This window comes from Cricetulus griseus, chromosome 3 (assembly GCF_003668045.3).
Source record: "Cricetulus griseus strain 17A/GY chromosome 3, alternate assembly CriGri-PICRH-1.0, whole genome shotgun sequence".
In the NCBI taxonomy this organism is placed as follows: domain Eukaryota; kingdom Metazoa; phylum Chordata; class Mammalia; order Rodentia; family Cricetidae; genus Cricetulus; species Cricetulus griseus.
In genome coordinates this window covers 30,437,996-30,463,949 of record NC_048596.1, presented here as the reverse complement: position 1 = coordinate 30,463,949, position 25,954 = coordinate 30,437,996, and the positions used below count along the sequence as shown (strand labels likewise).

At 38.4% G+C, this 25,954-nt stretch overlaps 1 protein-coding gene across 2 annotated transcripts in view; it reads right to left on the bottom strand.

Annotated features, from left to right (window-relative positions):
• Positions 1-25,954, bottom strand: part of Prkg1 (protein kinase cGMP-dependent 1) — a 1,162,521-nt gene that overhangs the window by 405,872 nt on the left and 730,695 nt on the right. For both annotated transcript variants that reach the window (XM_027406413.2, XM_027406412.2), the window contains exon 4: positions 4,741-4,846. In XM_027406413.2, the coding sequence (XP_027262214.1) occupies positions 4,741-4,846 (106 nt within the window). The remainder of the gene's footprint in view (positions 1-4,740; positions 4,847-25,954) is intronic.

Here is a 25,954-nt window from a genome sequence, read left to right as displayed (position 1 = left end):
GATGTACTAATGTACTACAGCACCAGCTGCCACCAACCTAGAAACTATGGGTGTCATCAGATAATCTGTGATAGAGATTTCCCCGAGGTGTTGTAACTCACCCATTTGATGTTTCTACCAATGTGTTTGAAAGGTGCTTTGGTGGATGGATTCTTGTTCTGCAACTGAAAAACTCATGACAATTTTCCACATTGGAACATGGTACTGGGGACAAACTTATTTTGTGTGTGTGGCAGGGTCTCACTATATAGACCCAGCTAGCCTAGAACTCAGAGATCTGCCTGGCTCTGTCTCCCAAGTGTATGTGTCACCCACAATGCCTCAAAACAAACTATCTCCTATTCCCTTTTGAGGTGAGAGTTATGCTTTGAGTCCATACCAGTGTGTTCATCTCCAAATGTATGTGCTTATTTAGGAAAACAAGGAGGGAAAATAACAGAGGGAGATGGCCCTGACACAGACTCACTCACTTTCAACCCTGCCCATCCTGAATTTCCTCCCTTATGAAGCTGCTAGGATGTGAAATGAGACTCCCACTGAGAATTGGCATTATATTATCATATCATAATATTAATACATTATCATTTCCTAAACTTTTTCAAACATTGTTACAATTGCTTTGCCTCTTTATCAACAGTAGATAACTTCAGATCTAAGTTTTATGTAGCTGGCACAGAGAGAAATATGCCCCCACACCTGCTACAGAGCACTAAAGAGACCTTTAAACTATTTCACCATTTTATAATATTAAACTAGGTAACCCTTCCTCAACACGAAGTCTTCAAGAAAACATTGGGTTGAGTTGACCATGCAAAACGTCAATGTTTTTTTATTATACAAATGTGGCAAGTAAATGTGCTTTAAAAACAACAAATAGGGTAATAAGCGATGCAAAATTCATAGTATAAACTTTTAATTGATTTTAGAATTCTAAGTTTTAGCAAGCCTTTTCATCATTTCCCTTGGGTGTTGTTATACCCCTCTTCTATTTTTAACTAACTTTCATTTTATGTGTATGGATTTTTTTATCTGCATGTATGTCTGTGCACCACCTGAGTGCAATGCCTGGGGAGGTCGGGAGGGTGTCAACTCTTCTGAGACTAGAGACATAAATGTTTGTAGGCCACCATATGGGGTTGGAGAATTGAACTTGGGTCCTCTAGAAGAGCAGCCAGTGCTCCTCACTGCTGAGTCATTCTCCAGTCCTGTTATGACCTCTTTTAAAAGCCTCACAAAATCAATGGTACCAAGAATAATTGTCCTGAGAACATGTTGGAAGAATGAATGCTCCTCGGTATTTGAGCATCATGGGCATGTGACCTGCACCATAGCAAAGGGTTAGCACTCATTAGGAACCCAACTTTGATTTAACGTTGTGCTATCATCGTGAAATTTTAGACAATTTTTGAAAAGTGGAAGCCTGCATTAACATTGCAGTGAACCTTGAAGAATGGATACTGACATGTAAACTTCCTGCAAAACAATATATCTTGTGCCAAAGAAAAACAATAAAATGTTTAAGAATTATCCCTTGTACTAAAAAGTTTATAGCTTAAAAGTAGGAATAAGAATAGTAAAGAACCCAGCATTCAGGAAGCAGAGGCGGGCGGATCTCTGTGAGTTCAAGGCCAGCCTGGTCTACAAAGTGAGTTCTATGACAGCCAGGACTGTTTTGTTTTTCATTTTTTATTATTTTTTGTTTTAATTTTACATTCCTAACATAGTTCTTTCTCCCACCCCCTAGTCTCCTCCCATCCCCCTTGCCTCGCCCCTAGCCTATCCCCAATCTACTCTTCTTCACAGGTAAGGGTTCCCATGAGAAGTCAACATAGTCTGGCACAATAGGTTGGGGCCCCTCTCCCATGCATTAAAGACTGAGAACGGCATCCCACTATGGGGAGTGGGCTCTAACAAGATACCTCATGTACCAGGGTTATACTGTGGTCCTACTGCCACTGAGCACTGCATCCATCCCTGAGGAATGGGCTCCAACAGGCTAGCTCATGTACCACGTTTGTATCATGGTCTTACTGCCAAGACTGTTTCACAGAGAAACCCTGTCTTGAAAATCAAAAGAAGGAGAAGAAGAAAAAGAAGAGGAGGAAAAGCAGGAGGAGGAAGAGGAGGAGGAAAATTGTAATCAAAGAAAGTGGGCAGTAAAATATGCAGTAGAGGTAAAACTACAGAGCAAACAAGGCTGACAGCTCCATGGTTAAGATTAGCATCAGTGTATTGGATTCAAACAAAGGAAAAAAAAAAAAGACTTAACCAATAACATCTGGGAGTTAAGACAGTGTGCTATAGGCAAGCCTGGAAGTAGGCTCATGGTCACATGGAATCACTTGGTTTCTGGATCTCAAAAGCCAGGCTGAGAAAACTAGTCAGCTGTTGGCAGAGAAGGGCCTAGAACACCCAGACAATGAGTGTATCAGTAATTAACTGTGAGTCCCTGAAGGGCTGTAGAGAGGGAGGCACTAAATCATAGTCACAATTTCAGATAATGAAAGCACACAAGAATGGTCATCTTAACAATCTCTAGACTCTCAGCAGCACTGTGCTATTTAACATACAGTGCAAAATTGTTTTTGCACAGTGGCCAAATGCAAAGTGACATCAAAGTTAGCAGTGCCCACTTCTCTTTTATTCTACCTGTCACTTCTGCTTGTCCTAAGCTAATGACAACAACAACAACAAAAATCACTCATTCTGGAGAGCCATTACTATTCAGAGTGTCAAAACAACTTTTAAATCTAAGACAGCTGTAAACACACACACACACACACACACACACACACACACACACACACACACACACACACACACACCTCCATCTCCTAAAACAGGGCCAGTAGAAAAGGAGAGCTTCCTAGAATCATCAAAAAGAGCATTTGATTGCCATTTGGCCCATTCCTTGAGATTACAAATTCATGAAAGCTAAAATCAGCATCTTAAGAACTTAAGAATGCAGCTATTTCATCGATTACTAACTGAAGTTTTCATCAGAGTGTTGTCAGATCAATAGCTGTGCACTTTTAGGCTTAAAATGAATATGCATTCTTTATCTTTCTCGAAGTCTCTCAATACACACACACACACACACACACACACACACACACACACACACACACACGTGTGCACGCACCAGTAAACACACACATATATATCCTGTCACATAAATATGGCATCTCAATAATTTAATTTCCTTTCAAACTATACTAAACTTCAAAAGAAATTTATATTTCCACCTCTCCTGATCTAATCACACCAAGGGGAAAAGAAACATCCCACTGACATTGAACTATTTTAATATATTATTACTTGATATCAAATTAGAATTTTATTGTCCCTTCAGCAGGAATATAACAAAAAGATTTCATGTGGAAATGAAAAATGTATAAAAGATGAAGCAGAAACAAAATTAATTAACAGAAATACCCAAGTAAGGGACATTAAAATTGCATTTTAAGAAAACTCAATAGATATATTTTAAGATGTATTACTGAAATAAAATGTGAATTTGACTTGGTAGCTCCATTTTAACCACTGACTCACACAAAGCAAAAGTGTAGAAATAAAAAGTTTAATATTCCAGCCCTCAAAGAGGAAACCTCAGTGTGCACTGGCCTTGGTTCCCATAATCTATACATTGCTATTTAATAATGTTTCCATTTTTAAAAATAAAGTGATACAAATTTTGGAGGTGAGGATGTGTATGCACAGGGTGTGTGTGTGTGTGTGTGTTTGTGTGTGTGTGTGTGTGTGTGTGTGTGATGACTGTGTGGGTACACACATGCACACCAGCAAAAGGCTATCAGGTATCCTGCTCTATCACTCTCCCCTCCTTAGTCTCTTGAAACAGGCTCTCTTCCTGAACCTGTGGCTCACTATTTTAGTCAGATTGGCTGGCCAGCAGGCGCCAGCAGTATGCCTGCCCATCTCAGCTCCACCCCCACCATGCTGGGGTTACAGACATGCATGTGGCCATGCTTAGTATTTATCTATGTCCTAAGCTTGCAAGGCAAGCATTCTCAGCCACTCTGTTAACACCCCCCCATGTCCAAATACAAAATATGTTTAAAGTCACTAGAATTGCCAATGTTTCTTTGAGAATGAGAAGTAAGTTTTCCATTAAAATCCTTACCCTATGTTGGGTTATCATAATAATCTATGAATTAAAAGGGAACTGGAAGTAAATGAACTTGGGAAATTAAACTCAGGATTACAGGCTAACAAGATGCCTTGTGGAATGTCTCTTCCTTAGCTGTGTTACTTTTCCTATGGAAACCCACAGGAGACAGCTCAGTGAGGCACTGAGGTCTGTTTAGAGGAAGTGGTGTCAACACATTAACTACTAGATTGTGAGAATGAACATCCTTTCCTGCTCAAGTAATTCTCATTTGTGTTTCTGAGAAAACTCTGCATGTCTGAGTATGCTGGATAAAATTTGGATGTCCTGACTTGACCACACATCCTGAGAACCAGCAGCAGAAATATAATAAAGCCCACCCAAAGTCATCTGACCCTTCCACAAATTGGTAGGCAATTAACACTGAGATAAAAGCATGCACACACAAGTGCACACACAAGTGTAAAACAAGTGCACACACACACACAGACACACACACACAGACACACACACACACACACACACACACACACACACACACACACACACAAAGCTGCATTTCAAAGAGGCACGCCAAATTCTTCCAAATGGAAAGAAAGAAATAAGTGTCCTACCTTTTTAAAAATTCCATATACTCGGTATGCTTGATGAGTCCTGTCCTCATCATTATTGTTTGAAAACATTGTCGATCAATGGCCCAGAGTTTCACATTTACAAGAGCTGGAGAAAAAAGAAAACAAAGTGATCAGGGAAAATTAATTAGAGAATTTCACTTATGAACAACACCCTGTAAAACAGATTCTGTATTCATGAGAGATATGAAAATGATTAACCTTTTACACACATTTAAAGATCATAGTACTAAGCTGTCTTGTTTCATCAACAAGTCAGCTACATTTGGCAGCAACATGTGGTTCCTGGTTTTCTATCTAATACTATGATTTACCAAGAAGGTCCCTACTGCTTTCACGTTCCTGTCCATCCACTCAAAAGGACACACTGAAGATTGCATGAAGGAAATAGTATAAGGTAAAAAGAGAAATAAGTCTTGCTGGTAACTAACCAAAAGATAATTAATGACTCACATAATCGTATTTTAATTATTAAAAAAGTACAAATAAAATAACTTTCACTTTGGGGATTTGATATAACTGAAATAATAAGTATCTAGCCATTTCTACATAGCACTTGTTTAACAAATAGTAATGTACACAAACTATGTAGAAGTGTTATTAGATATGTTTGCTGAATTTTAATTTCTCTCATATACCCACTGTCTTTGACAATGTATAATTAAATGTTGAAGCTTAAAGTCCATGATTAATAGACAAGATTGAGAACAAAATGACAGGTGCTATAGAATGTGATAAAACAGTTTATCAAGGTAAACTTATGTTTTAAAAAATGAGCATATTGGGGGCTAGAGAGCTCAGTAGTTAGGATCACTGAATGTTCATCTAGAGGACCCAGGTTCAAGTCTCAGCACCTACATGGCAGCTCACAACCATCTGTAATCACAGTTTTGGACATACAATGTCCTCTGTTGGCTTCCACAAGCAATAGGCATGCAATGTTGTGCATAGATATACATGCATACAATAAATCTACACACATAAAATTTTAAAAGTTGAAAGATAAACATACATTAAAATCTTTGTAAATAAACCTGTGTGGTAAGTATATGATATGCTTATTATGGTTTCTACTTTTATGCATATCTTAGCATTTTCCTAATAGAAAAATACATTGTTAGCATGTGTATTAATGCAATATGATGAAAATATCTTTTGCATTCTAAGATATGGAACCTTTGCTGGACCTCATAGCCAGAGATGATACTACACCTTGAGGTCACTTAAGACTGCTGTCCTATGTAGTCGGCCTGTTTATTTAATCCACTTGTAAGAGAAGAATGTAACAATCAACCCTACTTGCCTTGAATTTTCCATATAATCAACTTTTAAATTTAAATTAATGCATAGCTGTAATCTTAAATTACATACTCGTATATACCCCTGATCCAGAAAAATGCATGTGTAGCATTTGCTGAAAGCAGTAAATACAGAGACTGAACCCAATCTTCTAAATGAATATCCACCATAAATGTTGAATGCAACTAGGTTTGGATATTGTTCAGTTGGAGCCAGTGACTAAATCATTGTAAAAACTCTGTTAGAGCTTTCTATAAGGTGCCCTATTCCTTCCACATGTAATTGTTTCCGTGCTAGTCAATCAATACAGAGTGAAGTCCTTTCTTAGGGACAGAAAGGCAAAGATAGAAGACACAGGCATAGGCAGACAGAACACAGACAAAACTGACAAACACAGACAGACAGCCTCCAGGCAGGTACTGATTCAGACTCACAGCAGACAGATGGGGGATGAAATACATAGGGAACATGACGTAGATAATTCAGATCCCAACTGGCATTTGATTAAATGATTTCAAGGGGAAGTGCTTTTTATTTCTTTCTTTAGTGTGACAAAGATTCATTATTGGAGTTAAGCACTAATGTGCTTAATCCGTGCAAGTATGAAAATTTTAAAAGACAGGATCATATACTGAACTTGAAAATATAGGAGATGTCCAAAAGCCAGACTGTGGTGGTGCACGCTTTTAATCCCAGCTCTCAGGTGACAGAGGCAGGAGACGAGCATTGTCTACAGAGCAAGTTCCAGGACAGTAACAGCTACACAAAGAAACCCTGTCTCAAAAAACCAAAACATAAAAAAATAATAATAAAAGAAAATATAGGAGATGTAACAGCAGCTGGTACTGAGTGAAACTACTGGGTAGGGTCAGCAGACAGTTCAAGTGAACATAGTTAAACAGAGAAAGCCGGATTAGAAGGGAAAGAATGTCACCAGTATCGTCAGAATGCACATGTACCTTGAGGAGATGGGACAGAAACAATATGAAAGGGATAAGAGAAAAACAAGATAAATGGAATGGTAGATTCTAGAGCAAACCCAATTCTGGTATTTTACCTAACGTTCTTGCAAATCTCTTTGAGGCTAAGAAACTTGAATGTGGTTTCACCCTTAACTAGTTCGTCAGTGGTTTAAAAAAAAATCAGTAAGGGAGAAAAAGAAGAAAGCAGAAAGAAGTCATATATGCGTGGCTTCTTTCCAAATGTCTTTGGGAAGTGACACTTCTTCACATAGTCATCACAGGTATTCTCCAGCAACAGTCTAGATTTTTCTGATGACAGACTCATTTACTTAACACAAACCGTAAGACTGCATGATATAAAAACAAAGAAGTGGGACACGAGAAAGGATGACTTGAGAATAGAGCCACAAGGGAGACCTTGGGGAATGATGAAGCTGAAGTGTACACAGTGAGGAAAGTACTGGAACCAACATCCAGCTAGAAATGAGCTATGGAGAGCAGCACCATCAAGCAGCACGGAATGGCTGAGACTTGTGGCATAGAGGGTGAGCTGATACAGGACTCTGAAACACAGCTTTATAAAGTGAGACTTCATTTGATGGATAACAGAAAGCTGTTAGAGAGCTTTAAAATAAAAAATGAAACAAAGAAGCCGAGCATTGGTGGTGCATGCCTTCAATCCCAGCACTCCGGAGGCAGAGGCAAGTGGATCTCTGTGAGTTCGAGACCAGCCTAGTCTAGAGAGCAAGCTCCAGGACAGGCTCCAAAGCAATACAGAGAAACCCTGTCTCAAAAAACATACACAAACAGAAGAAACAAAGTAAATAACCAAAATTTAAAAGAATATGCCTTGTGTACACCAATGTGTTTCAAAATGTTTATGTGTAATAAAATAAAAAATTCCAAGGTCATCATCATTTTAGCAGTTATTAGGTATGGCACATATGTGTATACCAACCACTAAAGGAAGAATTAGGTTGCACTAACTAATGTTACTAATTTTTTATATTTAACATTTTTATTTTTATTGTGTTTATACGTATAGGTTGCACATGTCAGGGCATGAGTGTAGAAGTCAAAGGACAACTTGCAAGAGTTCTTTCCTTCTGCCATGTGGGTCCCAGAGACTGAACTTGGCTCCTCAGCTTTGGTGTCAGACACTGCTACTCACTGAGCCATCTTGCTGGTTCCAATCTCACTACTTTTTAAAACAACTATTAACCGACACACATACACAGTTTCCAAACACACATTAGTTGATAACTAGAAATGGAGTGACTGAGAGAAGTTCAGAGTGGATATGTCTTAAAGCCATAGCTCTGCAGGAAGAGAAGACTCAATATTTCCACCCTCTGAGGAGATGCACATGAGGCGTCCTTTACAGTCTCTGAGAGTTACAGCCAGAGAGACAGTGAGGGACACAGATTAGGAGAGCCCTGAGCCAAGTGATCTACAGAGCAGCAAGGGTGCCAATAAATAACAGTTGATACAGAATCTGTAGGGCAAGGGAGTAATATGAAGAGAGCTCTGGTAAGCAAAATCATCCTGGTAATTCAGAGGGTTCACCGTTTCAGACAATGGGTGACAAGCATCTAGTTAGGCCACAAGCAACTCAGGAATCAAGAAAGGAAGTCACACTGAGTGTGACAGCAATAGGGATAAGAACGAAGGCTTGGGAATTTGGGCCTGTGTGGAGTGTGTGTGCATATCCTTGTGTGTTTCTTTTTGTGGAAGGGTGTCTGTGTGTGCATCTGTGTGGCCATGTGTGTCTGCATGTATCAGTGTAATATTGCATTGTTGTCTTGCATGTATATTTCATGTTTCCTTAAAAAGAAAGTATATGTTCTTCTAGAGACAAGTTCCTTATTTCTTTCTATTACCCCAACCAGTAGAAATGGACTTTCATTGATAAGCATTAGGCAAACGTCTTAATAAATGAAATTTATATGCATGCAGTTCACCTAAAAAAATCCTCCCATGAGAATGAAGGCCTACATTATTTTACATGTTATAATCAAGTCTCCAAACTGTACTTATCAGATTTCACTATCCATGGTTTTTTTTTTATGACTTCTGTAAATCAGTTTACAGATTTCAATGATTTGCTTACTTGGGCTACTAAAATGTCCCTAAGGGAAATTTCATTTCAGATAATATCGCTTCATGATAATGTACATGGGTTGATGAAACAGAAAATTTATCCATGACCTTGAGCAACATACCAAAGCCTTTTTGCACTTTAAACCATTGCATCTTAGTGATGTCGGCATTTTATAGGTAGGTAAGCATGACCTGTCTTATTAAAAATGTAATTTTAGAGTTGTGATTAACATCTTGCTTAAGTCACCTGCAGGGGTGCAAGTGTGTTGTTACCTTAAAGAGACTAACAAAAGAACTGTTTTATTTATCTTTGATCGTAAATGTCTTATTAATCTCTACAGGGAATCATCTCTACGTGAATGAAATACCTGAGACTCTCATGATGACTGCAGTCAAACTGTGACAATACAGGCTATTGCTATGCTCTTGGTTGCCTGCCAGAAACTGAAGGTAAGATACCACACTTAGGACACAGGACTTTGAGAAATGGGGCAGGAAATCTGCAAGCCTCTCCCTAGGGACTAGCTCTTATAGTACTGAAAAGAGACATGCAACCAGTTGTCCTACTCAGCTGTAATGCCTACAAACAATGACTGAATGACAACATATCCCATCAGCACTTGCATCCTGTGGGAAACCAACACCAATCTAATCAGATTTAAGGGCCACTAAAATAGGAGGAAATTCGTGCCTAGTATCATAAACCTGTGGCTCGTGAGGTGATGTTTGCTGAAAGAGGACCTATTCCTGCCATTTCCCAAAACCACTGTGGATGAAAATGGTCCCCATATATATTTGCATGTTTAGCCCCCAGTTGTGAACTATTTGAGAAGGATTAGGAGGTGTGATCTTGTTAGAGGATATAAGTCTCTGGGGGTGGGATTTGAGGTTTCAAAAGCCCATCCCAGGACTAGTTGTGTTCCCCCTGCCCCCACATCTGACTGCTTCCTATGGATCAAGATGTAAAGCTCTCAGCTAGTTCTCTAGTACCATGGTCTATCTACTTCCCACAATAATGATAATGGACTAAGCCTCTGAAAATGTAAGCAAGTCGTGTCCCCCACCACCACCAATTAAATGCTTTATTTTATAAGAATTGCCTTGGTCATTGTGTCTCTTTTCAACAATAAGAGAATAACTAAGACAACCAGTATAATTTCTAACTGCATTCTAAATACTTGTCCTTATACCCATAGATAAGCATATCTTTTGCTTTCATCAAAGAGGCTTCTTTGTGTAGCAGAGACCAAAATTTCACAACTTGCCAAAACGCAGAGCATAACTGAATGCTAGGTACCCATACCCAACTGATATGTCTACAAGATAGCCTCGACACCTAAGCCTTAGGAAACACCACAGAAAAAAGAAGTGGACCAATCTGAAGAGGACAGGATGCTGGCTGATAGTGTTCTCTATATGACACAGGGAAACTATGCCAGAAAATGTCAACAATATGGCTGCCTAAACAAGATCTGAAAAATGTCAGCACCAACTGACATGTCAACATGGAGGGGGGAGTTTTCCCAAGGCTCCACCACTAAATAAAGAGCTACATGAAATTAATAGTTGATTAGAGATAATTTTATTCAGGAACAAGGTCCCTGATGGGTTATCCAATCCCAAGAGGTCAATCCTAGTTACATATGAGTAACACCAAATGAACTCAGGGAGTTGGATTTGTGTGTGTGTGTGTGTGTGTGTGTGTGTGTGTGTGTGTGTGTGTGTGTAAAACAATATTAAGGGGTCATGAATTTGAGAAGGGGTGTGGTGAGTACACAGGAAAAGCTGGAAGAGGAGAGGGTGATATAATTACAATACTCATATATAAAATTCAAAAATAAAATAAAATTTAAAAGACCTATAATGTCTAAAGGACATAAGGAAGAGTTAGAGAAGCAATCTTTCTTTGCACTGAAGCATGTTTCCAAAGTCTTGGCCATAGCACACCATGTTCTCACATTAAAGGCATGTTCCATTCAGGAGAAATACATAAACTCCCATCACACTGAGATTTCTAAGCTTACAAGTAGAATGGCAATGCCTTCAACATAGGAAACAGCTGGCTGTCACATACAGAAAACCAAGATTCCAAAGGATGTGGGCATAAAATTGTGCTAGACTAAAATCACAAATCTGGATTTAGCTTAACTTTCTGTAAGGAATTCATCTACTGTCCAATTCAAATTCTGGAAGAATACAGAGAAAGCATCTATGATGAGTACAAAGCACTGCCAGACTCAAATATTTATTCAGCCTATATTTATGGCAGACACTGATGCTAGATATGGAAGGAAAAAAACCACAAATCCACAACCCTATCTTCAATGTGAGATCTACTATGCAGGCTCACAAACTACCATCTGCGCCAAGGCAGGCCAGTGGTTTGTTTCTCGTAGTCTGCTAGCAAAGAATGAATTTTACATTTTTTGCACAGTGGAAAAATTTTAAATAGAAGCATATTTTATGACACATGAAAATTATCTGAAATAAATTTCAATGTCCATAAAAATTCTTCTTGGTACCCAGCCATGCCTTGTTCATTTACATATTGTCTGTGGATGAATTGAGTAACTGTGACAGAGACCATATGGATCCCAAAGCCTAAAATACTTCCCATTATGGGCCCTTTTCAGAAAACACCTGCTGATTCCTGGTACAGTAGACAAGAAAAATCAAGAGCTAATGTAAGTTTGCAAGGTTGTACATACTCAAGAAAAGCAACAGTTTCTTCCCAATGATGGGATGGATGACAAGAGCTGGTGAAGAGTGATTTAATGAAGGGATCCTCAAAGCCATGGTTCTTCACTAGTGTTATGAACTGACTATGTTTATACCCCGAACTTCACTACTTGAAGCCCTAACTACCAAACAAGGTGATATTAGGAGATAGGACAGTTAGGAGTTGATCATATATAGATGAGGTCAGAGAGAGGGTGCTCAAGCAATAGGGTGAATGACTTAATAGGAGGAAACACAGGGACACATGTACCAAGTGTCCATATGAGGGAAGGACCTTAACCACAGCATGCTGGTGCCCTGGTCTAGGAACACTAAGAAATGCACGTCTATAGTATTTGTTCTAACTGCCTGAATGAGGACTACTGACGGCGTCAGCATAGCACCATGAAGAACATGGAACTCAGACTATTCTCTTTTTTATTATTTTTTGCATGTTGGGGGATTACAAGTTAAGCATGTGCTCTACAGGTGGACTGTATCCCCATTGGAATTCAAGAGATTCTCAAATGTGAAAGATACAAACAACACTTTTATTTTTACAACACCATAGATGAAACGCAGCATTTTTCTAATCTTTAAATATGAACAACAAACCTCAACAGAAACCACAGCTATTTTTATACCATGCTAACATTTTGCTATAGAGTTCTTAAATATAATTTATACACAAGATGATTTTTTAAATTATTGAAGTTATTTAACTTATTTTTAGGTAGCTGCTATATCCCAATTCATCATTATTTTTCACCAGTTTCAATACAAATGGATTTATTTTCCAGTGATCCTTGATTAATGCTTTTAAACACACACAGGCATTTAGATGCTCTATCAAGTTGATGCTGTAGAATTATCCTTTTATACACTGTGAATATATGTCACTACGTTTAATAAACTTGGTTTAATAAACAAACTGACTAGCCAGTAGTGGAACAGGATAAAGTTAGGCAAGAAAGCCAAGCTGAGAATGATGGGATGAGGAAGGGCAGAATCAGATGAGACTCCAGCCAGCAGCTGAGGGGGCAGGACATGTAGAAATGGGGCAGCAAGCCATGAGCTATGTGGTAGGGTGTAAATAAGAAATATACGTTAATTTAAGTGTAAGAGATAGCTATTAGCAAGCCTGAGCTATGTGGTAGAGTATAAATAAGAAATACGGGTTAATTTAAGTGTAAGAGATAGCTAGATAGCAAGCCTAAGCTATGGACCAAGCATTTACAATTTATATAAGCCTCTGTGTGGTAATTTAGAAGCAACTGCCAGGACAGGAAAACTCTGCCTACTGACTAACAATAACTCCTTGACATCCACAAGCTACACCTGCGCTGAAGGTGTGACTCAGTGGTGAAGTCCCTGCCTATAGCACTGTGAAGCCTTGGAATAAATGCCTAGAACCATGGAGGGAAAGGGAGGAGATAAAGACAGAACTTCCTGCTCCAAGCAAGTCTTTTAGGAAAATCATAAAATCAGTAGTAATGTTGGGACCTTCACTAGCTTGAACCCATGGGAGATATTAAAATATCAAAATATCATTGCGCTACTTATGAACAGCAACCTTCCTGATTTCTCCAGGGCCACTTGCCAAGGATATGCACAATTCAATAACTAAAGAATAAACCTGAGCTCGACAGCAGCCTAGCAGAGCTTTCCCCAGAATTAAGTACTCAGTAGATATGCTAGAACATGTTAATATCCCTCTGACATACTAGAAAAAGGAGACTTGTCAGGATAGTGGGGGAGGTGGCACTTGGAGGAAACCCCAAGTCATCCAGATAGGCTGAGATGTTGGATGAGGTAGGAGGTAGTTAGAGGAGAAAGTGAACTAGTAAGGAAAATTCGTAGGGTTAGAGTGTGATGGTTCCAGCTGACTGCCTGTGCAACTTGGTCTAGCTGCACCAGTCAGAGAGGAGGCATCTAAAGTATGTAATTTACTTCCAAAAGAATATATTAGCAGTAGCATACCAGTGAACTAGAGGTAAAGACACAGTTGGGGGGGCAGGGAATGGGAGGAAGGGGAAGGACAAGGAGGAGAAGAGAGGGACAGGGAGATCAGTTAGCAGCTGTAAAGGACAAAGTCTGGTAACAACAATAATGTTAGAGAGGAGAATCAGTTTAAACAGCATTAAGTAGATCTCAGGCACATAAGTCAGAGAGAAAAATTTGATCCTAACTTTCCATGGTCTAACCTAGACACCAATGGAATTGCAATACCAGCAAAGTAAATGTTGCATTTGTATTATTAAAAAGTGCAAATGAGGGTATACTTGAAAATAACTGCTTTATATTTAAGGGCAAAAATCAGGTACAATTTAAACTCATATGTAAGTGACTTATGATATGCAAAATGGGCTTTTACTTCTTTTACTTCTACATTATAAATGTAAAATATATTCTCAATGTTTTCAGATAGACTCCTCTGAAGGTTTTTAAAATTGTTCTTGCTGTAACAGAAAAGTCAAATTATCTTAACACTATTCTTGATGTTTTGGAGTCCAGTAGACGTTTGGACCCTAGAAATAAATGCACCCAGTTTCTGTGAGCCCTAGAACAAATATTTTAATAGAAAAATAATTTGGGTCATCCTAGAGTCTGCCATGAAGTTTCAGAAAATTATGTAGTGTCTGTCAAGTACATGTTATATTTGAGGACAGTGTGTTTTTTCTGCAACTTGGTCAAGAAGATGTACAAAGAGCTAAGAAGGAAGCATAAAGTACTCAACAGCAATAACCTACAAAGAGATAGGAGGTAATATCCAGTGTGGTGGCTATTATTAATGAAAGACAGAAAATAACTATTACTGAAGTTGTGAAGAAATCAGGACCCCACGTATTGCCAAAAGATTACAAGGTACACCCCCAAATCGATGCCAACAGGAACACAAGCAAGCATCTGTATGCCAATAGTCACTGTAGCATTAGTCATAATAGTAGGATTAAAATGATAAAAATGTACTTTGGGAAATGAACTGTTAGACAAAATATGAATAAAAGCATGATCAAATGTTATTCAGTTTTGAAAATTCAGATACATGGTATAATACAGGTTAACTTTAAGAACATGCAGAGTGAAATACAGAATATACCAATGGACAATGTTGTCTGATTCCAGCTGATAGGAGATACATACAGCCAAATTCATAGACAGACAAATCAAAAAATAAAAAGTGGTTACTAGGGACTGGAAGTGAGGAAAATAGCAAGATGTCATTTTATTTGTACCGAGTTTGAGTCTAGGGTGGTGAAGGTTTCTGCAACTAGCAACATGAATATACTTAAATATCATAGAATTGTACTCTTTAAATTGCTAGGATGATGCATGTTATGTGTGTGATGTCATGATAAAGTGTTGGCCAGATGGATTTACTTGGTGAGATAACTAAATAAAACACTTTCTGTTGACTTTTCATTTTCCAAAATACTTTCACAAGTATCTACAAAGGAACAAAAGGACATGTCCTAAGAACTGTGTTTTAGATGATGTCATCACTGTGTGACCATCACAGAGTTGTCTATATACATAAATAAGCTAGGGTGAGTAAGAAATAACTATGCATTGTAACTATGGGTCCACTGTTGCATTTGTGGACTGTCATTGACGCAAGTATCATTACAGGTACATGATTGTGTACAGGCAGAAGAGAGGAAACTCATCATGGAGTCTATGAAGACTAGCTCACATAATCATGGATGCCAAAAGAGAGAAAATACTTTCCTCTACATTTTTCACTGTCTAGACCCACACTGGGGAGATCAGACTTTCTTGACTCATTATACTGATGCCAATGATAGTCTCTCTTGGAAACACAACCATAATTGATATTTTGCCTCATACCTGAATATTGCTCCACCCAAGCAAGTTGAAATGTAAAATTAACCATTAGATGTTGAGTTTTTTATCATATTTTCACTTTTCAGAACATTTGCAGACAAAACTTTTTACAGCTTTGATTATTCACATTCTCCATACACGTGTTTCTTGTTTTATTTTTCCAAGACAGTGTTTCTCTGTGTAACCACCCTGGCTTTCCTGCAACTTGCTCTGTAGATCAGGCTGGCCTCGAATTCAGAAATGTGCCTGCCTTTGTCTCCTGAGTATAAGGATCAAAGGTGTTCACCACCAATCTTCACTGTTTAATATGACAACTATGATTACTATTCCCTTACAATGAGGCAAATAGATGTAAATCACACCTGCATTTTTAAGACGGTAAGAAAATACGTGAATGATGTCATGTTGATCATGTCTTAAAATGATAATATTTGGGGAGATGTTTGACTAAATAAAATATGCCTGTTTCCCTATGCTTTTGAATGGAAGCATAAAAATATGTATCTAACTCATATTATGTTTCTATAGGTCAGAGATGCTCTAGAAGAGCAATGAGATAACCATTTCCCTACTAAAGACTTCTCTGCACCATGGAATGACACAAACCAAGAACTCTTCAAATACATTAAGCAACGACCACCTCTACTTTTACACTTCATTGCAAAGGCACCACAGGTTCTCACGTTTGAAGACAACTCATTTTTAGTTCACACATGTTTTAGCATCTTTCTCCATTAGTTAAACTTTCTAACAAGGATCCCAAAGAGATTTATTTTCTCAAGTGTCCTGGTTAGGTTTCTGTCAACTTGAATAAGTTCAAGTCATCTGGGAAGAGGAACCCCAGTTGATAAAATGCCTCTATCAGAATGGCTTGTGAGAAAGTCTGCAAAGCATTTTCTTTATTAATGATTGCAGTGGGAGGGCCCAGCACACTGGAGCAGTGCCATCCTGAGCAGTTGGCCTGAGAAGGAGAAAGCAGCCTAAGCAAGCTATAAAGAGCAAGCCAGTCGACAGTGTCCCTCCATGGCCTCTGTTTCAGTTCCTGCCTCTAGGTTTCTGCCTTGAGACCCTGCCCTGACTTTTCTTCATGGTGGACAATAAGCTGTAAAGTGAAATAAACCCCTTTCTCTCCAAATTGTTTTTGGTCAGGCCATTTATCAAAAGCAACAAAAGTCAAATTGAACATCAATCAGACATTTCTCAGTGAATCATCTCAGTAGATGGGACCCACATAAAACATTTGTTGACCTATAAGAATCACAAGAAAGAATCCTTAACTATACCTCTATTTCATTTTCAACACTGAAGAATGACAACTCCTGCCATAAAGTGCCTGAAGAATTCTAGAAGCTTCCTGCAGCTGCCCTTTGCTTCATATTGAAATCATCTATGAACACTCAAATACTTAGTGTGACAGAATCAGGAGCTTGGAAGACACCTCGAGGGACTACATGGAACTCACAACTGCTTCTCAACATTGTAAGGGCATATGTTTTCCTCAAGCTAAATTTCAACTGCCAAATGTCCTGAGACAAATGCTTCATAATTAGAAAAGACCATTTGCTGGAGACTGTGCAGCTGTACACGATAGTCTCCACTGTGCAAATCGCTTCCCTGCTGATTCTAAGTATATGCTGCAAACTTTCTTCCTAGGAAAGTTATACTTTTAACAACTGAGTAAATACATTGATGCTAACTTGTTTACCTTGTGAAAAGAGGAAATTACAAAACTGGATACTGTAGGTGAAAATCATCATTATTACAAATTTAACAAGAGAAAGTCCACCATGAATGTTGCTATGCTGTTATCTATTCAAAAAGATGCAGTGTATTATATTGACCAGTAATAAAGCAAGGAGAAATAATACAGCTCTTTCTATCCAATTATGTCTTACTTCATACCTTGCAAAGTAACAGTAACTGCCCAAATACATTAATATATAAATATTTTTATAAGTACATTATGCATACATATAATAATTAAAACACTCAATAAAGGCCAAGCAGTGACCTTTGAAAACAATTAACAAAATGGTCTTTTTTTAAATTTGACTTTACATTTAAAAGTTAAGGATACTTGAAAGATCAAATGTATGATGATATTTTTTAGTGATTTGATGATATAACAATAAACTTTATGGGAGATATCATTATGACAACATCTACTAAATACATCCCGTGATGTAAATGTCTACTTAATATTTAATAATTGTTGCAGCACAATGTAGCTACTTTCTATCAATATGAAAACTGAATCTCACGAAGGCTAACTTACTGCTCAGCCCACATATATAATAAAGACTCAGTTTTACTCTACCACCAAAGCCAAGTTCTTTTTACAAACATGTGCTTCTTAGACTCTAGTACAATTTAACTTCCTTCAGTCAATTTATCTGTTCCCTATCAATGACCTCTTCATCTTTATTAAATGTTCAAAATCGCAATAGGATTCAAATGGAATATAATTTTTATGAGGTAGTTGAGGTAGGTAGAATTGCTTTAACTCACATAAATACAAGTAACCTGCAAATTTTACACATGGTTTCAATGCAATAGGAGGCACCAGTGGCACTTAGGTCCTCCTGACAACATTTTTGGATATCTGGAATGCCCTTCCTGATGAGTGGGGTCACCAGAAACCACCTTCTGTGCTGAAGGAACCTCCTGTGTAAGTTCAGAACACCTCACACATCTTTCTCCTGACTTGTCCTTCATGCAGAAGTGTTAAAGAATTCACTATTAAAAGTCACAGCAAAGCAAATTGTCCTGACTCCAGTTAGAGCAGTTAAGGACGGCAACTGGAGTGGGTGTAAATGGAAGCTCAGACCAATCAGTCATTTTAACTTACACAGATTCTGGCCCTGTCTCACTGCTTTTTGGCTAAAGTGCATAAATGGAAAGGCACAGACTCTGAAGACTAACAAGTTCTGGGAATGACAAACAGGATGCAGGAAGTTCCCTAGGTTTCCTACTCTTTCTTCTCACAGGCCTTGTTCACAGCAAAGTCATTTTCTATCTAATAAATCAACATTAAACTATAAGGAGTACTGTAATAATACACTTCCACAAAAATATAATGGAAGGCAGAGACGGGCAATTCTCTGAGTTTGGGGCCAGCCTTGACTATAGAGCAAGTTCCAGGATAGCCAGGGATACACAGAGAAACCCTGTCTAGGAAAACCAATATATATATTACATTACTATATAACCATATAGCTAACCCTTAGGTCAACTGTGACAACCTTGGCATGTGGCAAAGGTCAGGTACATTATACAAAAGAGCAGGAAGAAAGTAGTATTTTCTGGAAAATATATGAATTTCTGTTTAACACGGCTACAACTTAGGAAACAGTAGTGAAAAGAGGATTTAATAATAGATATGTAAAGTCTAAAGTACAAAGTCCATGTGAAAATGCTAAATATAAGTATTCCATTAATATTAGGCTATTAAATTGTATAATCACATTATGAAGTGCTCATGAGACACAGGGAAGTTAAAAGCCAATTCATTTTAAGGAAATGAAGCTCCCTGCTTCTCAAAACTCATTCAGTAGTCCCCTACTTAACCTTCTGGAATACTAAATACATGAATCACTACATTTTATCTGAACTTCAAGATAGAACTAGCATGGGTTAGAGAGAGACCCTGTCTCAAAAAAAAATAAGTCAACAAACACAAAACATAAATGAGAAACAGATATTGCTCTCCATTATTGTGTTAACACTACAGCTATTTCCTTAACCTTTCTTCTTCATTTACATACTCAGTACTTTTATCATTCCATTCCAAGCTTATTCCTAATTGCTCCTTGTCAAGTTAAATTTGAAACAACCATCAGATAATGTCTCATGAATTAAGAGTCATTTTTTCCTGATTCATCAAAGATAGAACTGAGATTGGTTATAAGAGTTGAAAGAGTTGGCAATTAAGACTCAATTTAAAGACAGAGGCAGAATATAGCAATGGTTGAATCAGGCTGAGAAGATTCTCGGGTGCAAAGTGTTCATGTTGGCAACTTTACAAATGTTGAAGAAGATGTAAATGAATCGTATGGGGAACAGATTTGGATCAACTTAAAGGAGTGACTGGACCATAAGATTTTGCATAAGCCTAAGGAGCAATGGATTGAAGGATGAACTGTAGGCCTGAATGTGTAATTAATGATAATTAGTCTGTGGCAACATCCCCCTGGGAAGCATTATGCCAAAAAAATGCTGTTCAGAGACAGACTCTACATTAGAAGTTCAGATGTTTAGCTCTCCACCTTCTTTAGAAAGGATTTAGGTCTGTCTTGGACATGCTAGCCTTATGTTGAGACCAATGTGAAGGTGTTATACTTCTCAGTGCAAACAGAGTCAGAATTTCTTTATCAAGGGGTATCTTTGACCAGAGGACTTTCCCTTACTGAAGAAAGAGCAAAAAATGAAAGCTGAAAGAAATTAGAAAGAACCTGATGATTGGTCAGCTCCAGTGCCTGCCACTGTTACATCTCTGCTGATGGAATGGGCAAAGGGAGTTAGAAATCCTTTAGACAGGAACAAGGGGAAAGACTACCAAGGAAGCAGAAGATGGTAAGCTGGCATCCAAGGCAGCATCAGCACCTGTTGTAAAGGCTCTCATAAGGGGCCATATGTAAGCAAAACCATGAAGGCTTCAGCTCCTAGTAGAAATCCTGAGCTGGCACTGGCCTTGAGTTCTCTGTGTAACCAAAGTAACCCTGGGTACTGCCTCTTCTTCTTGCATCTACCTCCTGAATGCTAAGATTACTGGTGAGCACCACCACTACACCAGATTTACAGGGTGCTGGGAAGTGAACTCTGGACCTAAACTACCTACAAGGTAGTCTAGCATTCTGCCAACTGAAACACAGCCCCAGCCCCCAGATCAGATATTAAAGATTCATGTATAGCAACAACAAAAAAAGTAGAGGAGGAAGTGGAAGGGGCAAATATCTGGAAAAGAAAGGATACCACATGTTTGTTAACAAAGTGATATATCCTTGACTGATGGAACCAAAAGAAACAAAGATAGGAAGCAGAATGCTATAATCAGAGACAATAATCTTAAATTTCACAAGTGTGGGCATTTTGCTTTCATCCTACAAGACTGTGTAGCCTTGAGGGACTGTTCTAAGATCTTACTAATGCTCTCCTACAGGAAATAGAAATAAAATGTTATGCCAAATGGAACTGTTCTTAACAATGACTTTTGAAATCATGGATGACATAAAAATATAGTCTAGTCATCAGTGGCCTTTAATATAAATGTATGTATTATATTTAGCTAATCTACAGGGTGGTGACAATGAATTTTAATGGACTTCAAAAAGATCAGTTCACAGATTTGCTTCACTAACTCAGTATAGAAAAAGGGCACCCAGGTTTATGTGGGCTGTGAGGCTAAAAGAGAAAATTAGGATAAAGAATGGCTGAGTGTGTGGTATTAAGGTACAAAGGTCAAAGCACTGCCTTATAGCAGCATAGAAGACTTGGAAGGCCAGAAATGTGACTTCATCTTTTATTTCTACACAATAAAAGGCCAATAAATACTTAAATACCAAATTACTCATACATATTCTTGCCTGGCATTCTAAGGTATAACTGCCTCTCCACTTTTCATCTCAGAGGAGCCCTTAATATTATAAATAGCCCCATTTAATTTAATTGATGTCAAAGCCCAGGAAAGAAGTAGAATAAAAAAATTAAATGGGTAGTTTGTGATTCTTTAAGAGAGGACAACAGAGGCAGGGGAGCCACTGACTTTAATGAGAACCATGTTCAATGAGCTTTCAACACACAGAAGGGTCCATCTCACAGCGGTGAGGCTCCAAATGCATCATACTCAGGTCATAAATCAAAAACTCCAGTGTCTGACATGCTACTGAGATGGATTGGCTGGCAACCCTTTGTGGTGACATGATTTCCTGAGGGTTGGCACATTCAAACATTGTGCCTAATTCAAAACCATCGGCACGTGTTTGGTAAATGTCACTGCACATCTGTGCATGACAACAAATTTCATCTTGAATCTCATTAAGAAAATGGCCACTGCATCTGTGAGTCCCTTTTGTCAGTTGGTGAGGCCCCATCCCTAAACACTACACCAAGATGTCAATAGCATATGTTTTCATATTTGCTGAAATTCAAGTAAATGTGTTCAGAAAAGTCATACCAATACATTTTCCTTACATATTGAACTATGCGACTTTAAATCAGAAATGTTATTAAAATTTATACTCTCAAGGGAAGATGTCCCCATTCCTAGTTACTCCTTATGTCATAACACTTCTCTTTCTCTGATGGTGGATTCAGGTTAGAGGCTGAATTTTCAATGAATTCTTAATTTTTTATATTTTATTTTTTATTCATTTTACATACCAACTACAGTTCCCCCTCCCTCCCCACATCCCCTCCACCCACCTTCCCCAACCCACCCCCATTCAACTCCTCAGAAAGGGGAAAGTCTACGATGAGGAGTCAACAAAAACTGGCACATTCAGTTGCGGCAGGACCAAGCCCACAGACACACCCACGTCAACACTGGGCAAAGCAGTTCGCCATATGAAGTGGGCTTCAAAAAGCCAGCTCATGCTCTCAGGATAGAACCTGTTCCCACTGCCAAGGGTCCCACAAACAGACTAGGCTACAAAACTGTTGCCCACATACAGAGATCCTTGTTCTGTCCCACGCAAGCTCCCCAACTGTGGGTCTAGAATCTGTGAGCTCCCTCAAGTTCAAGTCAACTGTCTCTATGGGTTGCCCTGTTATGATCTTCACACACACACACACACACACACACACACACACACACACACACACACACACACACACCTTGCTCATGTAATCCCTCCTCCCTTTCTTCGACTGGACTCCTATAGTTCAGCCTGGTGCTTGGATATGGATCTCTGCATCTGCTTCCATCAGTTACTGGATGAAGGTTCTTTGATGATAGTTAGGGTAGTCACCAATCTGAGACCAATCTGAGATGAATCCTTAATTATATTTCTTGAAGAAGAAAATGAAGCACTAAGATTACATATCTATCAGTCACATACTATATCCCACGTTTAGAGCCCACTGTGAACATGCTGTAGAAGTGTTTCTATTTTTATTATATATTTCTATATTATTTGAAGCTTACATTCAACAACCATAATTTATGAAACCTTTGTTTCCTCACATAAATATGAACTCCAGGGCCCTTTCTGGTCCATTATGGTAGGACTTACTAAAGAAGCAGAGGCGGTCCTATTTGGCTCTTATTTTCTAGGAATGAGAAGTCTCAGAAATAAAAAGGGAGTTTTGGACTCATCCTTGCTTTAGCAAATTAAATATAATTTGATAAAAAAATGCAATTTGCTCTTCACCAGAATTCCTGAAAAATCTCCAAGAAAAGGAACTCCTTGAACATCTTTACTGGCAGATGACATCAAGAAATGTCCACCGAGCTCTTCTACTGTTTCACATTATCAAATCTGCTTTTGGCACAGCATGAGAATGCCATTTTCCTTCTTGTGATTTCTTCTTTTTTCATTTCAGAGATTCACTGTGTTGCAAAGAAAATAGAGCATTCAACAACAATTTAAAAAAATGAGCTTGGTCAACATGAATGGGGGGTGGTTGTGTTATTATGCAAGATAGAAACTAATAGTTTTATTTTTATAGAGATGAAAGAAATAGGATCAACTAGATTTTACAAGAAGAGCATGGATGGGTTAAAGAGAAAAAATTCTGGAAGATGCCGACAACGATGACCTTCTATTTAAATACATTAAATATACTTTTTTTCTTGCACTTAGCATCATTTTCACACAGTGGCAGCAACTGTGACAGCCTTCTGAGTGGGGTTAGGCAAGTACAGTCCAACTGCCCAGTGACTAACTCACTCAACTACAGAAACCAAAGGCCCACCTTGTCCATGTCACCCAACCCCCATGTCATTTCATACCCATTCCTGAGGCAACTCAGCAGGTTTCTTTCCAAGGCCCTGCCTCACCTCCTGACTAAGCAGCCTCTGAAGATTTGCTGCTGATTACCACAACGTTCTAACAGCATGTTCTGAGCTCTGTGGGGCATTTGTTAAGTAAAAGCAGGAGATAGTATTTTGGTATTCTTAGCTAGACTTTCATACACTCAGACTTTAATAAAAGCCATCCTTGATCAACATAGTTGTGTCCATTCCTTTATCAAATATTGATGAACAAAGCTGAGTGTACACGAAATGGTGAATGCCTTTAACCTCGGCATTCAGGAGGAAGAGGCAGGTGGATCTCTGTGAGTTTTAGGGCAGTCTGGCCTACACAATGAGTTACAGGACAGCCAGAGTTACATAATGAGAGCATGCCTCAGAAAAAGAAAAATAGGAAAGGAGGGAGGAAGAGACAGAGGGAGGGAAAGAAAACCAAGCCTCACCTCTGTTTCTTCATAATACTTAATAATAGGCATTTACCGAAAACAGATGAAGACCTGGGTATTTAAACTCCAAAGAGTGACTTCTGAATTTAAGTGACTCTGACCTTTATGAATATGTTGCCAAGTCTGCCACCACCTTCTCCTGCATTCCCAGTGTCCAAAGGCCACACAGCTCTCTGGTCCTTCCAGGGTGTGTGACCAATCAAGGGACAACCACCTTTAGTGTACATTGATTATGATCTATCTGAAGTCCCAGAGGAGTCCCAAATGGCATATAGACTGCTAATTTTGGTACAATCATGGCTTAAATTCACAAATACATAACACTTTAATTAAAATTAAACTGAAATGTTTAGGTCATTTGATTGAAATTTTATAGTTTTCAGATATGTGGCTCAAATATTTAGAATAATGCAGAGATTTTAAAAGTTAAGTTATGGCTGTATAACTGACTCTATGAGAACATACTTTCCAGGTGGGAGAATTACCCAAACAGTCAGGTTCTTAGTGACATGGAAGACATTTACAAATGAGAAATTTTATTTTCTCCTACCATTGAGTTTTATCTACATAATAAAGAAACTTGATTTTGCTCAGAGTCAAGAGCTCCTAAAGATTCCAAAAAAGGAATCTCTCTCTCTCTCTCTCTCTCTCTCTCTCTCTCTCTCTCTCTCTCTCTCTCTCTCTCTCTCCCTCCTCAGAGTAGAAACAGTAGTCCCAACATCCGTGGTTGTACTACTGTGATCATCAAGCCAACAATTTAAGTACCTCTTACCCCAAACTAACAAAACATTGACAAGCATTTTCCTCTTTTGACTTCACAAATATTTCTCATGTCATTCTAATATAGCCACATCTCTAACTCTTCCCCCCCCACACACACACACACTCATTCTGTCAATAATATTTAACACTGACTTAAAGTAATTTCAAATCTGTTTTCTTAGGCATAACCAAAATTGCAATACCATGGGAGATGGAGAAGGTACAGCCCAAAGTTCATAACACATGCTACTACAAGCCACATGCCAGTAAGCGCAGATAGAACAAGTAGAGTTGTCATCGAAAAATGATTATAGTCTATTGGCTGAATAAGTAACAAAAATGACAAAATCAGCAATATACATTCCCTTAACTGTATTATGTCATCATCAATTTGGCTTTTGGGTACTTAAAGATGGCAGGAGTGGACCATGATTTTCAAATACAAGCATGTACTGAACAGTAATGACAGTTTGTCAGGAGCCATCAACTCATGTTCAGAGAGGAAAGATGGTGATCAGCAATGGCCTCGGTCCTTCTTGGATTTTGTCACTTCCTACTCCAAATAGAAACTTGAAATCTTTATTGTAAATCAACCATACAATAAGTAGACAGTGAGCTGTTACAACTGCAATTAATTTGGAGTCAAGGAATATTTTCATATTCAAATTTTGCTATTTTGATTTGCTTTCCAATAACTATTAAGTTCAGTGGTTGGTGCCTGTAATGCGTTTTTTATTGTATTACTTTTATAATCCTGAATTAATAATCAGGATGAACAAAGCCATTCACACTCACTCAGCCTTCACACTCAGCTGTTCATACTCATGCTGGCATGGAGAAAGAAAGATTCATAGGAGAAACACATTTGGGAATATGGAAAAGAGCAGGCTTATGGGGGGAACACCCATTCTTTTACCCCACTTCAGGGATGGCTTAGGACTCACCCATCTCCTCTAGGTGTTAATGAAATGCACCAGGGAGAATTGAAAAGATTTCTGGTTTAAAAATGTTTGTGTTTCAAAAATGTTTTCTAATAAAGATAATAAAATTACAATTTTGTAGCCTAAAGGTGAACAAAATGCTAATAGCATCCG